Source organism: Lagopus muta, chromosome Z (assembly GCF_023343835.1).
Source record: "Lagopus muta isolate bLagMut1 chromosome Z, bLagMut1 primary, whole genome shotgun sequence".
Classification (NCBI taxonomy): domain Eukaryota; kingdom Metazoa; phylum Chordata; class Aves; order Galliformes; family Phasianidae; genus Lagopus; species Lagopus muta.
In genome coordinates this window covers 13,270,901-13,285,450 of record NC_064472.1, presented here as the reverse complement: position 1 = coordinate 13,285,450, position 14,550 = coordinate 13,270,901, and the positions used below count along the sequence as shown (strand labels likewise).

General features: G+C 37.8%; 1 protein-coding gene across 5 annotated transcripts in view; it reads left to right on the top strand.

Annotated features, from left to right (window-relative positions):
- The window catches only part of FYB1 (FYN binding protein 1), a 63,350-nt gene that overhangs the window by 15,057 nt on the left and 33,743 nt on the right, over nucleotides 1-14,550 (top strand). For 4 of the 5 annotated variants that reach the window (XM_048930746.1, XM_048930745.1, XM_048930749.1 and 1 more), the window contains exon 2: nucleotides 6,816-7,965. In XM_048930746.1, coding sequence (XP_048786703.1) covers nucleotides 6,816-7,965 — 1,150 coding nt within the window. Of the gene's footprint in view, nucleotides 1-1,179; nucleotides 1,360-6,815; nucleotides 7,966-14,550 lie in introns of those variants that run through there. The other variant, XM_048930747.1, reaches the window with a different exon arrangement.

Below are 14,550 nucleotides of genomic sequence, written 5' to 3'. Positions count from 1 at the left end.
TGCGAAATGACTATATATTGTTACATATAGCACTGTAAAACAGTTGTGCAGTCTGCCAAATAGAATAGCAAGTTACAAAGTCCAATCTGCTGTAAGACTAATGATAAAAGCTTCATCACTTGTGATCAATGTGTATTTTCACAAATAAATATGAGTTTATAAATCAAATACAGGGCATAGCAGAATGAATAGCATGAAGAATATTGCTCAGAACTGCATTTCTCCCACTAAGAAAAAAAAATTGATGTAATTTTTGAAAACTGTTTTCATTGGCAAGTGACAAATACAGAGAAAGTAGTAGTATTTTTGTCTCAAATAAGCCTTCTCCAACACGCTAATAGTCTTCTGAACTAGCTAAAATAGAAATGTTTGCACAACTAATCCAGAAATGCCAAGCACCTCCAGTGCTTTAATTGGGCATTCAAAAAATTAAAAAAAAAATGCACAGAAGAAGAAGTGATGAATAATGAGGAAGAAGCAAACAACATCTAGTGAAGCTTGAAGACAATTTTTTTCATCTGCAATCTCATTACCATGCAGAGCTCCAGAAAGTTCACTGAGCTGTATTTAGCAGAGGGTTGTGCCTTATGTTTTGGATTTATCTTCAGCAGGTTTGGAGTTCCTCATAAAACTCGTTTTCTCAGTATCTTTCTTATTCTATATCATACCAAAGTCTTTGATTTTTGCAGTAAACTGAGAGGCGAAAGGGTGAGGGGAAAAAAAAAAAAGAAAAAAAAAGGATTATGATCATAATTTTAAAACAACAACAACAAAAACTCTGTTAAAGCGAAAGCTTTAGAAAAAATGGCCAGCAGAATGTCTTGAGAAACTACTGGCAAGAGTGGGAGCAAAACAACACCTTAGCTGACATCTTCGGTGGATGACTAGGAATGGATGCAGTGATTCTTTTTGGCAGCAGGTGGTTAGACTTCATGACCCAAGAGGTCCATATGCTTCCTTTACAATTTTACTTCCCACAAATATTTCCTTAAATACTGTTCTCTAAAATTCAAGCTTGTACGTACCAATATGGCAATGTGGTGCAAATGCAGTGCTGGAGCTCACACTGCTCTTAAGATATCGTGTAATGAATATAGCCGGTGGCAACAGCCAGCCTGAACACATTTTAGTTCCCTTTTCCTCTGCCACTTCTTACCTAATATCCTGAGGACAGCAGCTTTTTTTCTACTGGTCATGATAATGAAAACCACAGGCAAAGCCTCTCTTAGGCAAACTCTCTGAGAACTCCTCTTAGCAAACACAATAGGCTGCTAATGTGACAGACTCCGTGGATTGTCTCATTGAGGGAGCTCGTTTTTCTGCTTGTATCAAAATATTGGAGAGCTTTGGGAAGTCCAGGTAAATTGTTGTACTTGTTTATCTAATAAATAAAAGCACAAAGTTCAAGGAAAAAAATATATAAACAGTGCAAGATATTATATATGACCTTGTACATGTAGAAATTCTATTGTAAAATTTTCTCGCAAATAATTGTCCAGCTGAAAAGTTGCCAAGTTGACGAAACTGTCTTTTCTCTCTCTAAGGTTTGTGTTTGGTTGCCTGAGTTTTTACTAAAGGCAGCCCTACTTTAAGTTACATTTGCATTTTGAAGACTAAGAGAAATGAGAGGCAATTAGAGGCAATTATTTTCTAGATAGAATTATAAATCATCTAGCTACAACTCAGCTTAATCTTTTTGTATTATTTGTGGCTGTTGGTTTGGAGGTATTTTTTCTTTACATATATCATACTTTGAATTGAGATATCATTGAATGTCAGTGTATATGAGAGATACTAAAAAGACTGCAAGTATTTTTTGTAGTGGGTCATGGAAGATATTTTTCTTTCCAGTAGAGCTTCAGAACAGTAATTAATGTCTTAACACTGCACAAAATGTTCTTTAAAGTCATACAGGATCTTGAAATTCTAGAAGTAGTGGTAGGATCTTTACAGTGCCAAGAGCTTGAGGTTTCTTTTTTCCTTCAGATTCAGACAAGTTCAATTAGCTTTATTAGAATGATCAGAGTCAAATTAAAGATTCTTGAAAGGTAGTTGCTGTACACAGAATGGAATGGAAGCATTACACTGTTCTCATTTTTCTGCAACATTGTGTATTTGGTCTTAGGATTGCGGGACAGATGAGAAAACATTACAAGAGAGGGACAAAAGAGGTTTAGTGGAATACACTGTGGAAAAGATACAGAATACTGTGTAATCAGGTTGTCTCAGTTTGATAACCGCATGTCTGTGTGGATGTGCTACTTTCATTTGCTGGCATCAGATACTTTAAAAGATTTTATCAAGGAGACAAAAAGGCTGTTGACCTTTCTCCAAGGAATCCCATAGATTTCCATCTATCCTGTCCTGCAGACCTGTTGAAAGGTCAGCCTTTCAAGAAAAGCAAAGAGAATAACTGCTGGCCCTTTCAATATTTCCAATCTGAAATATTGGGCTCATTACTCTACAAGCACTGTATCTGCCATTCTTTCTATTTGAGCAGATGCTGTCTTTCTGCTTATTTTTCACACTTCTGCTGTGTACATCTGTAGGTACAGAACACTGCAATATCTTGACTCCACTTTCCAAATGTTGAACTCTTAATTAAAAGAAGTTTTATTTAACTAATTATTACAACCAGAGTCAAGACAAGTAAATTGAAAATTATTTGTCCCTTCCAAAAATAAAAAATTGTTATTTTTTTGCCAATTGCTGTACAACTGGTAATTTTGAAATCTCTCTGTCTGGAAAAAGAAATGGTCAAGCAAAATTTATCATTAATATAGAATACTAGAATTTTATGCAAATAGCTAAAATCCCTCAATCCATACACTTCTGTAGAACCTAAATTAGGCTTTTATGTTGCCAACTGACTTTCAGATCTGTATTTATCTTTAATTTGCATTACTCATTTTCTTTACCTTTTTTTCCCCATACCTTATGCATTATATCTTGTCCATGGATTAGAGCTCAATTCCTTCAGTGGTTAGCAGCTTTTGTAATTTTTTTTTCACAATAACAGAGTTTACATATATGCATGCTTTTTCTCTTAAAGTGATAGCCTTGTAAACTTGTACATGCTACAGTAACACACATTTTATTTGTTGAACCAAAAACCATATGTGCACATCTATTGTTGCCTTCATTGATCCAGTGGTGCTATTGACTCAAAGAAAAAGCAACCACTGTGGGAAGCTGAAGTGAAAAACTCTTTTGGCTTCATCAAGATGGAAATGAAATAATATATATTTATTTTTGTTTTGTTTTTAATCAAACTGCCAGTTCAGACTGACATTTTCAGAGAAAATAATTTGGAATTTTTACTTTTGCTGTGTTCTCATTGTACTGTTATTTTGAAAAAAAATATATATATTGTAAATAATGGAGAATTGCACTTGTACATTGAAATGTAAATGTAATCTACTCTTTGAAGAATTCTGTGCAAATGTATCTTCATATCTGCATGGGTCCTATCTGAAGGAACTGGAAAATGGGAAAGCACACTCATGCAAATCTCCTTGATTAACACCTGGGAATCAAAACCAAAGTATTTTTCTAGATATGAGTCAAGCACATTTAAATGCATCCATCTCCTTGCAAAGGAATTGTTACTGTGTACCTTGTGCTGCTTCCAGCAGTTCACAGAATCACAGAATTGTAGGGGTTGGAAGGGACCTCCAGAGATCATCGAGTCCAACCCCCCTGCCAAAGCAGGTTCCCTACAGCAGGTCGCACAGGTCGGCATCCAGGCAGGTCTTGAACATCTCCAGAGAAGGAGACTCCACCACCTCCCTGGGCAGCCTGTTCCAGTGCTCCGTCACCTCACTGTAAAGAAGTTCTTGCACACATTTGTGTGGAACTTCCTATGCTGCAGTTTCCGGCCATTTCCCCTTGTCCTGTCTCCACGTACAGCTGAAAGGAGTCTGGCCTTGCCCCTCTGCCCCCCACACCTCAGATACTTATAGACCTGGATCAGGTCCCCTCTCAGTCTTCTTTTCTCAAGGCTGAACAGACCCAGTTTACTCAGCCTTTCTTCATAGGGGCAATACTCCAGGCCCTTCACCATCTTTGTGACCCAGTTCAAAAGGTGAATGTTGTACTGAGTCTAAGAGAATGCAAACAGAAAGTTAGAATATTACCTAAGTACTTCTTGCATGAGACTCCTCTGTCTAACATGCACATTGCACTTTGGGTAGGAAAGATGGGGTAAACTTAATCCAGTTTCACAATCTTTTCAAGTTCCTGTTTCATTAAGTACAACATATTGTATATGCTAATGGAAGAGGTAACTGTTGTCCCTTCTGGGGAGGGAAATGCAGGAACAGCAGAAATCACTAATAAAAGATTCTCCATCTGTCTAACTGACAGTTAGATCTTACCTTAGAATCCTCAATATGGCTCTTGTTATACGTTTGTTAAACCAGGGAATGATTATATGCATTATAGAGACGCAGAAAGATTTCTCAGTTTCTTACTCTCCTTTGATTCTTAGAGTGCTACCCTCACTACTGAGCTCACAGTGAGTGAGAGAGGTTATGTTGCTGATTGTAAGCCCCTCTACATCTCCAGGAGCTTGTTTTTTATGAGTACATCTGTTTGATAAGGACAATGTTTGAAATCTATTCACAGTGCCAGGAAGGCATTTTTAAAAACAAATGTTTTGATGTAGGTAGTCCTTACAGAAAATAAACAGTCCTGACAGGGCAGTAGTGGATTGTTTAATGCCTTTGAAAACCTGTATGAATGTAATTGATCTTGTTATTGCCAGGATATAGAAAAGTTCTCAGAAACTGCACATTACAACAGGAAAACTTTCTTAAAATCCCTATTTCCAACCTCTGAAAGGTTTACGTGCTGAATGTCTGTTATCCCAAACATTCACTTTACTGTAGCTTCGTACAGAATGCTTTCATTAATTACAAATGGAAGAAAGAAGAACCAAATTATTCCTATAACTTTCAAAAGAAATAAGCTTCTGAGATGGCCAAGCTATTGATTAGATTGTCATTTACAAGTTCTGAATATTTAAAACACTGTATTTTTGATGGTTTAGATTTTGCTACTGAAGTCAAAAAACAAACAAACAAACAAACAAAAAGCATCTGATTCAAGAGATCAAAACCAGAAGTTTTTGTTACTCTTTCTGGCACTGAAATCAGCCTAATTTTCTCATTATGTGGGTAAAATCAGTGCTTTGTGAGGTTTTATGTGAGAAATCTTGAATGATTAGTGATATATATTTATGTATCTATGTAGTGTGATTGTGTGTGTGTTTGAGCACACGTATAGCAACCAGCAGTAGATAGCTTAAGCCTGATAATCTCCATAGTACATATGCATTTCCTCCCTTTCCTACAAGAGAAAAAGAGATAATCGAGTACTCTGGGGATAGGTTTCAAACTGTTTTGGCTGCTTTTCTTTTAAGTAGCTCTGTAGTGCAATATAGTTTGGTAAGACTGAATTTCTTGGTGGTATTGAAAGACTGAGAAAGTTAAATTTATGTTGCAGAAGTCACAAGTGAAACTACTCCAGCTTATCAGGAAATTCATAGCATGACAGAACCAAACAGAAGGCAAAAGGAGTAGACAACCACAGTTCAGAAAATCTTGTTAATGAAGTTAAAAAATTACTAAGTGCTCACTGAAACCGTACTGGCTGAAGACATAATTCATTTGCTGATCTTACTTTAAAATATTCTTTTAGACCATTATGTACTGTACTGGATAGTGATAATCTTTGTTTCTAAACAGAGAATTTAGGGCAGTTACTAGCTCTAATATCCCTGCTTCATAACATTAGTTTTACATTTTGACCTTCCTGCATAAAATGGATCTCACTTAGTACAAGCTATGAATCAGTTCTGACACTACTTATTGCTTGCAAAGGAGTAGCCCCTGCTGCTGGTGACAACTATAACACAAGAGTGGACCCAGGCCATTGTGGTGTGACTACCTCACTTCTCTTTGCTCAAATCTTCCACTGAACTGTGTAACAACTGCACTGAGTCAAACTGTATTCAGCTTTTGCTCTCAGTTCATATCGAAGGCTGATCCTCAAAGGTCTTAAATAGAGCTGTCCAATTAAAACATTTTCTAATGAAACTGAATTTTACTCACTTTGAACTCTTCATCTTCTTCCTTTTACAGTATCTTTGCTTACTGGTTGTCGTTTCTTCCCATTTTACTCCATAAATTTTCACTTTCAGTCTACCCATGTACAGTGTTTATCAGATATAAAATGGAGAACAGAAACAAGGACAAAGCAGGGGAAGGTGGAGGGCAGTAGGAAAGCAAATTGCTGAGAAGGGAAAGAAAATCTGTCGCACAATCTCTCCAAAACAGAAGACTTTCTGTTTATGCAACTTTCAGTTCTCCAAAGATCTGGTATGAATAACACCATTTTGACGTACTGTCCAGGTTCCAATATATTCTATTTTTCTAAGCACAGGATACTCATATCTTTTGGAATACTTTAATTTTGAAGTTGTGGATATCTTCATGTAAATATATACCAGCTGTTTACTTCCTGGTTCCAGAAATAATCAGAAATCATGCTATGAACAAAAAGAGCTGAATGATCACTGTCTGAATGCAGAACCTGTCGTGAAAAATTTAGAAGATTATATAACCACAGCAGGAATGCAACAAAGTGCTTAGCTTTTCTAACCCTACAGGAAGATGTGCTACAATATCTCCACAGCCAATCAGCAGTACTACAAGCCTCAGACCAGGAAATTCTTTAAAGTACAGTATGTGTGAACATTTCAACTGACACTTTCTCATTGTTTCTTTTTCTTTGTTATTTCTCTATGCCCATAGGATGGAAAGGCAGATGTGAAGTCACTCATGGCGAAGTTTAACGTGGGTAACAGCCCTTCAGAGGATGTTTCTGGTAACATTCGACTCTCTAAAGTCACAGGACAACCAACCCATTCAGGATTACAAACAAGGAAAGCAGTATTTGAGAAATTTGCAAGTCAAGGAAATGCAGCTTCTCCTTCAGGACCCAGTGTTTCTCAAAAACCTGCTCATCCTAAGCCTCCTCTGGCAGTCAAGCCTTCAACCGAAGATAAGACAGAGAAGGATCCAAAGCCCCCATATTTGAAACCAGTTGGGCAAAGGTTTGGGGTTCACCTTCAGGCAACTAATAGGGAAAGTGATGGAAAAGCTGGATACACTAAAACCCCTACTAAAAGCAGTGACTTGGCAAAAGAAGAACTGAAATCTCTGTATCCAAAACCTGCAGGGAACAAGCTTCTTAATTCAGCTCCTCAAGAGAAGGAAAAAAGGCCTCTGGGAACAAAGCCAAATTTTAATTCTGAAGCACAAGAGAGTGAAGAAAAAGCATCATTTTCAAAAGTAGCTGGAGTTAAGGAAAAGTTCATGTCTGCAACACAAGAAAATGATCCTAAGCCTTCTTTCTCCAAACCAGCTCTTGCACAGAAGCCTCCTGTAAACCTTACAGTTTCCCACAGCAAAGACACCTCAAGTAAAAATGCTTTCCCACATAAAGGTCTAGGAGGCCCTAGACCAAATATGCACTCATTTAAAGCAACAAAGGAAATGGATGAAAATAGTAAGTGCGCTGCAGAAACTGTAGGCAGTCATTTTTCTAACATGGCTCTGAAACCTACTGGCCACTGGTCCAGTGCATCTCAAGGCACTCCCAAAAGTGCAGAGGAAAAGACTGAAGAAAAGGGAGTGAGTGCCTCCAGGAATATCTTTCTGAACAAAATCATCCAGGAAGAATCTGGTTTATCTCCTCCCAAGTTCCATAAAACAAACACAGCGTTTGCTGCAGGAAAATCGTTGGGTGGGTCAGAAGAGAAGGATGACTGGGATAGGAGCTCAGGAGCCCCGAAACGGAAGTCTTTGCCCCCGCTGTTCAAGCTGGGCCAGCCCCCACAGAAGCCCAGCCGACCACCCAGCGTGGACCTGGAAAGGTTCCAGAAGAGCATCCCAAGAGACAGTGAGTCCTCTCTGTTCTTGCTTTTATTTCTTTTCTACCCATTCAGCACCCAATTCATTGCAGGTGGAATCCTCCCTTCTGTTTGAAAATGACACAAGACCTGTGGGCATCAGACAGCCCTTTAAAGCCTTAGTATATGCTTTTGCCTCTTCTGGGCAGGACAGAAATTAAAATTATATTCTTTCTATCTCAGCAACATATAGTGTAGAAGGAATATTTTCTGTATCGGGTTTATTTGTTTTTCAAAACTGCTTAGATGTAGCTGTAACTCGTAGCAGCGAGTCTAAGTGCTTTTCACAATGGACACTGGATAGTTACTTCCTATAACTGAGGTGTTGATGTACTCTGTTCTGTTCTCAAATGAACTTCCTGAGCACATCTTGATATCTAAGTGATAGTAAACCTGTTGTAACCATACATTTTTTTCTTCTTTGACATTCACAGTGACTAACCACATGACCCTATAAGCCACTGAGTTTTATAGTGTTCAGAATATTAGAATACCGTGCATGTTAGAACACTTTGCAAGATTACAGAATCAATCACTCCCAAGTGGAACTGCATAGATCTCATACCCAAATCTGAATCTAGATCCTATAAGCATCTCCTTCACTTTGTAGTTTCTATTAGATTTGTGTGATTTCAATAGCATAGAAGTTTGTAGCATCTGAGGCTCTGCATCACTGTTTTTATGAAGAGCCAAGACTTCAAAATTTCTTGTAGTTGTAATCCAGGCACAAATATTAATATATTTCTGTAAAACTTGAGATTGCTTTGCGTGTGATAATAGACTGTGAATAAATTTAAAATATATAGGAGTATGTGCATTTCAGTGGTGAATGGAGACAGGACAAGGGGAAATGGCCGGAAACTGCAGCATAGGAAGTTCTGCACAAATGTGCGCAAGAACTTCTTTACAGTGAGGTGATGGAGCACTGGAACAGGCTGCCCAGGGAGGTGGTGGAGTCTCCTTCTCTGGAGATGTTCAAGACCTGCCTGGATGCCTACCTGTGCGACCTGCTGTAGGGAACCTGCTTTGGCAGGGGGGTTGGACTCGATGATCTCTGGAGGTCCCTTCCAACCCCTACAATTCTGTGATTCTGTGAAGAAAAGTAATTGCCATGACTCTCTCTACTTCTGCTTCTACTTCAACAAGTTCCTTTCACCATGTGTGACAAGTTGAAGAGGAAAAAAAAAAAAAAAAAAAAGCTGTGTCTGAAAATCTAATTTATCTAAGATGGTTCTTCTTAAAGTTAGACCCAGAAATCTGCTGTCACCTCCTTGAAGGAGAGGTCAGTTTTTCAGATGTTCTGCATGTCCTTAATTTTCTTTTAAAACACCTGTTCTTAAAAGTTTTAGGTCAAGGTTTTTTCCCCCAGTGCATTTCAGGTAGTCCTTGGCACGACCTAATCAGCTGTCTTCACCTCCAGCAGGAGGGGGGGATGCCAATTGCCATGCTTTTATTCCAAGTTGTAGGGCAGCTGAGGGGGCTCTCTCTCTTTTTTGTCATATGACCAGGTACTGGGAATTATGATCACATAAAAAATTCTGATCATATTTTTAAAATCAAAGTTTTAAGCTTTATGTGTCCAGGAGAATGCAGTACATGTAGGGGAATCAAGGATAGAAACAAAAAAAAATTGCTCTTCTGTTAAATTTTGAGGGCTTTTTTTTTTCACTTATTTGTTTTGTTTTTTGTTTCGTTTACTTGTTTTTCTTAATGCACTATTACCTACATTGAGTTTGGGAAGCAAAGGATATACTCAGGCCTCACAAATATTTTTTAGCTCAAGTCATTTTATGCAGTTATGTTCCACTACAAATTGTGTCATGTAAAACACACAGCTAGGTTGTTTCTGACAGTGGGGGTCATTTCACATTAACTACATGAGTCTATTTTAAGCATCTTTCTTAGGTTAATTAAACAGATCAAACTTAGATTCTTAAATTTCAAATATGCTAAGTAGGAAAGAGATATGCTCAATTACATGATTCAGCATCTGATGAAGCTGAAAACAGATGCTCTAAAGAAATCCACAACCATCAGGTAAATTGATGTCAATTACTTGATATAAAATTTTACTTGTGCTTTCTGTGTTTAGATTACAGCATTACTTGCGTTTTGGCAGTTCTGAATGCACTCCAGACTGGGTTTTGTGAGACAGATCAAATTAAAAGTGCCACGATCAGATGAAAATTATCAGAGTTTATATGAAGACAAAAGGCCACGATAGAGCATGCATGTAGCTATATATAATTATTACTATTTTCTGCTATTCAAAAAGAAGGAGTTTATCAGTAACATAAAATGTACTGTCTTGTCAGCTGTGGCTCTGGACAGCCTCGTCTAGCCGCTGGCAGCCCTGCATGTGGAGGTGGGGTTGAAACTGGATGATCATTATGGTCCTCTTCAACCCAGACCATTCTATGAGTCTATGATGTGAAGATTCTGCTATATTCTGGTTTCCCTCTGTCATCCTGTGTTTAAGGAAATGCTCTCTCAAACTCGTTACCAGGGCCAGGTCTTGAGATGATATAAATTTGTGTCTCTTTAAAAGAAATATATCAATTCATAACAGTTTGAACAGCCATCTCTTCAGCATAGAGCATTGTTAAGAACGACTGTCCATTCATTGCCCAGAAAAATTTCACAATGGAAAAGCAGCATTTTCAGCAATGAGTACTTGCAAATGTTTTGATTAAACAAAAGCAACATGAGCTTTAATAGCTAAAACTTTGAGTAATCCTGACCAAGGCTGAAGCACAAAATTGTAAATAATTTAAAAAAAATAATTTTCAATTTTACTTCTAACCAATTAATGGAGAAAATATCCGGATTGTTGCTTTATTTTGTTTTCTTGTTTACTTTCACTTCTTGTAGTGACAAGTGTTGGTTTTTTTCATTCTCTTTCTTAAATTGAAAGCTAGAAATATTACTCTGTATTTCAAATGAATTGATCACATGAATGCGGCTATGAAGATAATGTCAGAGCTTCTGCTAGAAGGAGAATCTCCAGTTGTCACTGACCAGTGGGAGTACAGCCATTTGCTTGGATAAACTGCACTGGTTACGGGGCCAAAAGATGGACCTGCCCAGTGTGGTGGTACAGGTTGCACTCCAGATACGTTATAAATCACAAACACAACTAAGTAGAACTGAGAGATCAGCCACAGCCTTTTCTATTATATGCTCTGGACCAGATCAGGAGTGGAAGATTGAGATATGATGTAAATACAAATCCGTTCATGCTGACATTGACCTTCAGTCCTCCTCCAAAGAGCTAACGTGAACTTTGATGTTATGTTTGGCTTTTTTAAATGCAGGTCATTTCTTTGTGACCAGAATAGTAGAGTATATAGACTATGCAGAATACTTTTGGTGGAGAGACCCGGTGTTCTGGAGCAAATCCTAAAAAAACTAATTTTCAGTTTGACAGTTATTCATTACTACTGGGTTTCTTGGAAACTTGAATGACAAAACCTACCTGCTTCGGAAAGGCAGTTTAACCAAACTGCTTTTTCTTATTTTCTTATTTTCTTTTATCTGTCATTTCAGGACTGAAAAGCACTAATTCTTTCTGCTCATTACTTTTTCCTGACAAATAGCAGCTTTATTCTCTGCTGTGATTTATAGACTGAGTAAAAACGGAGATAGTGAAGGAAATGGAGAAGACTTTCTCATTCATTAGGATGGATTTTTGAGATCTAACCTTTTGGGGTGTTGTTGGTTTTTTTGTTTGTTTGTTTGTTTGTTTTGTTTTTTTGCTTGTTTATTTTTGTTTGTTTTTTAAATCTGTACTAGAGCAAAACTTGAGCTTTATAGTGTCTTTTTGTGGAGAGAAGCTTTATTCATGGCAACTGTTTAAGATGTGCTAAGGACATCTGGCTGGGGTGCAGAAAACTTGTATTTACTGACTGAAACCAGGATTTTGAACTTGGCTTTCTCAAAAGCATCAGTTCACAGCTTTCTTTTTTTTTTCTTCAATTTTTTGACCACCATATTTTCCCATGAAAGCTACTGTACTGTTTTTGTTTTTTTTTTTTCATTAAAAAGTATTAATTGGGCACAAAATAACTTTATATACGAGGCTGAAATACTCACCTCAGATGCAGCAGTTCTTCGCATGTACGGGAAGGATTTAGACAGCCCATCATTCCTGCATGAATGTTATGGATTGCCTGGCTATTGATTAGAGATTTTCATTTTATCCTGGCAACACCCCTGCAGATACAAGTGCACTGCTGAGGCAAATTTATTACTCCTTTCCACTGAAGATGGGTTTCAAAAAATTCCAGTCTGGGCCTATGAATACATGGCACTCAGGTACAAATGTCAACTTCTCTCTGGTGACAGCAAAAGGGCTCTAGGGAGGGCATGGAGCTGCATCAGGGGGGCGTCAGAGGAATGTTAGGAAAAGGCTCTGCACCAGAGGGTGGTGGGCATGGAACAGGCTGCACAAGGCAGCAGGCACAGCCCCAAGCTGCTGGAGTTCAAGAGGCATTTGAACAACACTCTGAATCATAGAGTTTGATATTTGGGTATTCACATGAGAGGCCAGGAGTTCATTTCAAGATCTTGCAAGTCCCTTCCAACTCAGAATCATAGAATTATGATTCTAAATTTGTGTCATGCCCCACTAAATCTATTTTCTTGAGATCATACTTACCTCAGCTTGGAATCAGTGGGATGCATGTGCTTTCTACACTCAGAAAATAACACTCACATTAATGTTTAATAACAAGCATCCAAAGTTCAAACAGGGCTTTTTTTTAAAAATAAAAGAGAGAAACAAAACCGTTTTACTGACATCACTCCATGTGAGGCCACAACACACAGTTGCTTTCAGAGAACTGCACCTGGGCTGACTTCAGTGGGTTCCTGTCAGCGCAGATGGCCACCCACATGAAGTCTGTAGAAGTCGCCAGTGCTCTGAATTTTGCTTGGGAGAAGATTTTGAGCAATGGTGGGAGAAATGAAAGGAAGCTGTACTGAATCAAGGAGAAGATAATGCATGCAAGAAAATTTGTAATTTGCATAAAGGCAGTGTTGCTGGCCGCATTAGGGTTCTGTTCTACAACATGTTGCATAACTAGTCAGCGGCACAGCTGTTCGTATTGGATAATGTGATATTGGCAGAATTAAAAGTGGAGGTGCAAAGCACGCTGTCTAAGATAGCACAACACTTTTCTAAGTGACAAGCACTACACCCGCCAAAATAACATTTTGACCATCTTTACAGAGAGCCCCTTAAAGCCAGCAAATTGTTGCCCTTATAAGATGGCAAAATGAAACATCTTCCAAAGTTACAAAAAAAAAAGGGGATTTTTTTAATCACAGGAAGTCACTACAGTTTACAGCAGAATCAAGACTTAAAATGTCACTGGTGGTTTTTTCTTCAGTGTTCAACTGGATAGTTACAAAACATCTCAGTCATAAGGTGTAAGATGAGAAAGAGAATTGTAACTTGAGGCAAGCGATCTGTCTAGATGGAAGTAAAACAAGGTGATGGTGTAAATAACATAACTTTGCTTGATCTGCTTGAAAGTGCTATGAAATCTGGACTAGCAAGTAATTAATAAACTAAGGTAAAAACTTTCCAGGTTTCCTTTAAAGACATTCCTCCTTTGCTGTCTTTGTACATAGGGGAACCTAAAGGATTCATCTTTCAGCAAAATTAAACTGAAATATTTAACATGGCTGAGAAACAGAAGAATCAATTTTTGAAGTTCCTAGAACTGAAGAAAGATACTCGGCTGAAACACATTCAAAGCTCTGAGTTTGTGATGCAAACCAGATCACAGTGTACGAAAACCCATACAATATATGCAATTTTGTACAAGTGCATTGTCATCACTTGAGTGCATCTGGCCCCAAGGGAGTTTTGTCACTGACAGCATTACTGTAAGGTTTCTTTCAAAAAAGGATTTTTCTTCCTTTGTAATTTCAAACTATATTTCATTAGCTCAAACAAGACAGTTCCAACCAACTAGTTGAATTAATTTTCCCTCAGTCCTTCTGCTTTTCTCTTCATTCTCCAGCTATAATTAAATGCATCATAATTACAGAATATTAGGTTGAAAATTTTCAGTAAACAAACAAAGAGCAACCACGTGCTTTCTGTCTGCTTCAGTCAGAGACTCTTTCAGGACTCTCCACAGCAAAGAAGAATATTAATACTATGGAAAAAATCCTGTCACTGAAGCTTTGTAAGTGTTGCTTTTAATTGCTTAAGGGTTCCCCCCAAAACTCTGATTGGCTTATATCAGTGAAAAAAAAAAAAGTAAACTGCAATTTAAGAATGAACATAACCACTCTGATTGAAATATGACTACAAATTACTGATCTGCCTAAGAAAACAGCTGCTATAATTGGTGCACTTATAGATCTTCTCTGATATATTCTCTTTTTTTTTTTTTTCTTTGTAAGACCTTATTTGGTATACTTGTTCCCTTTTATATGACCAGACTGCTGTAAAATTAACAGCAAAATGTGGACTGTGTATGAGTGACCTTGTATGAACGACAAGCACACAAATGTTTTTCTCCCGTATTTTCAGTCTACATACGAATTCTAGAGTCATTCCT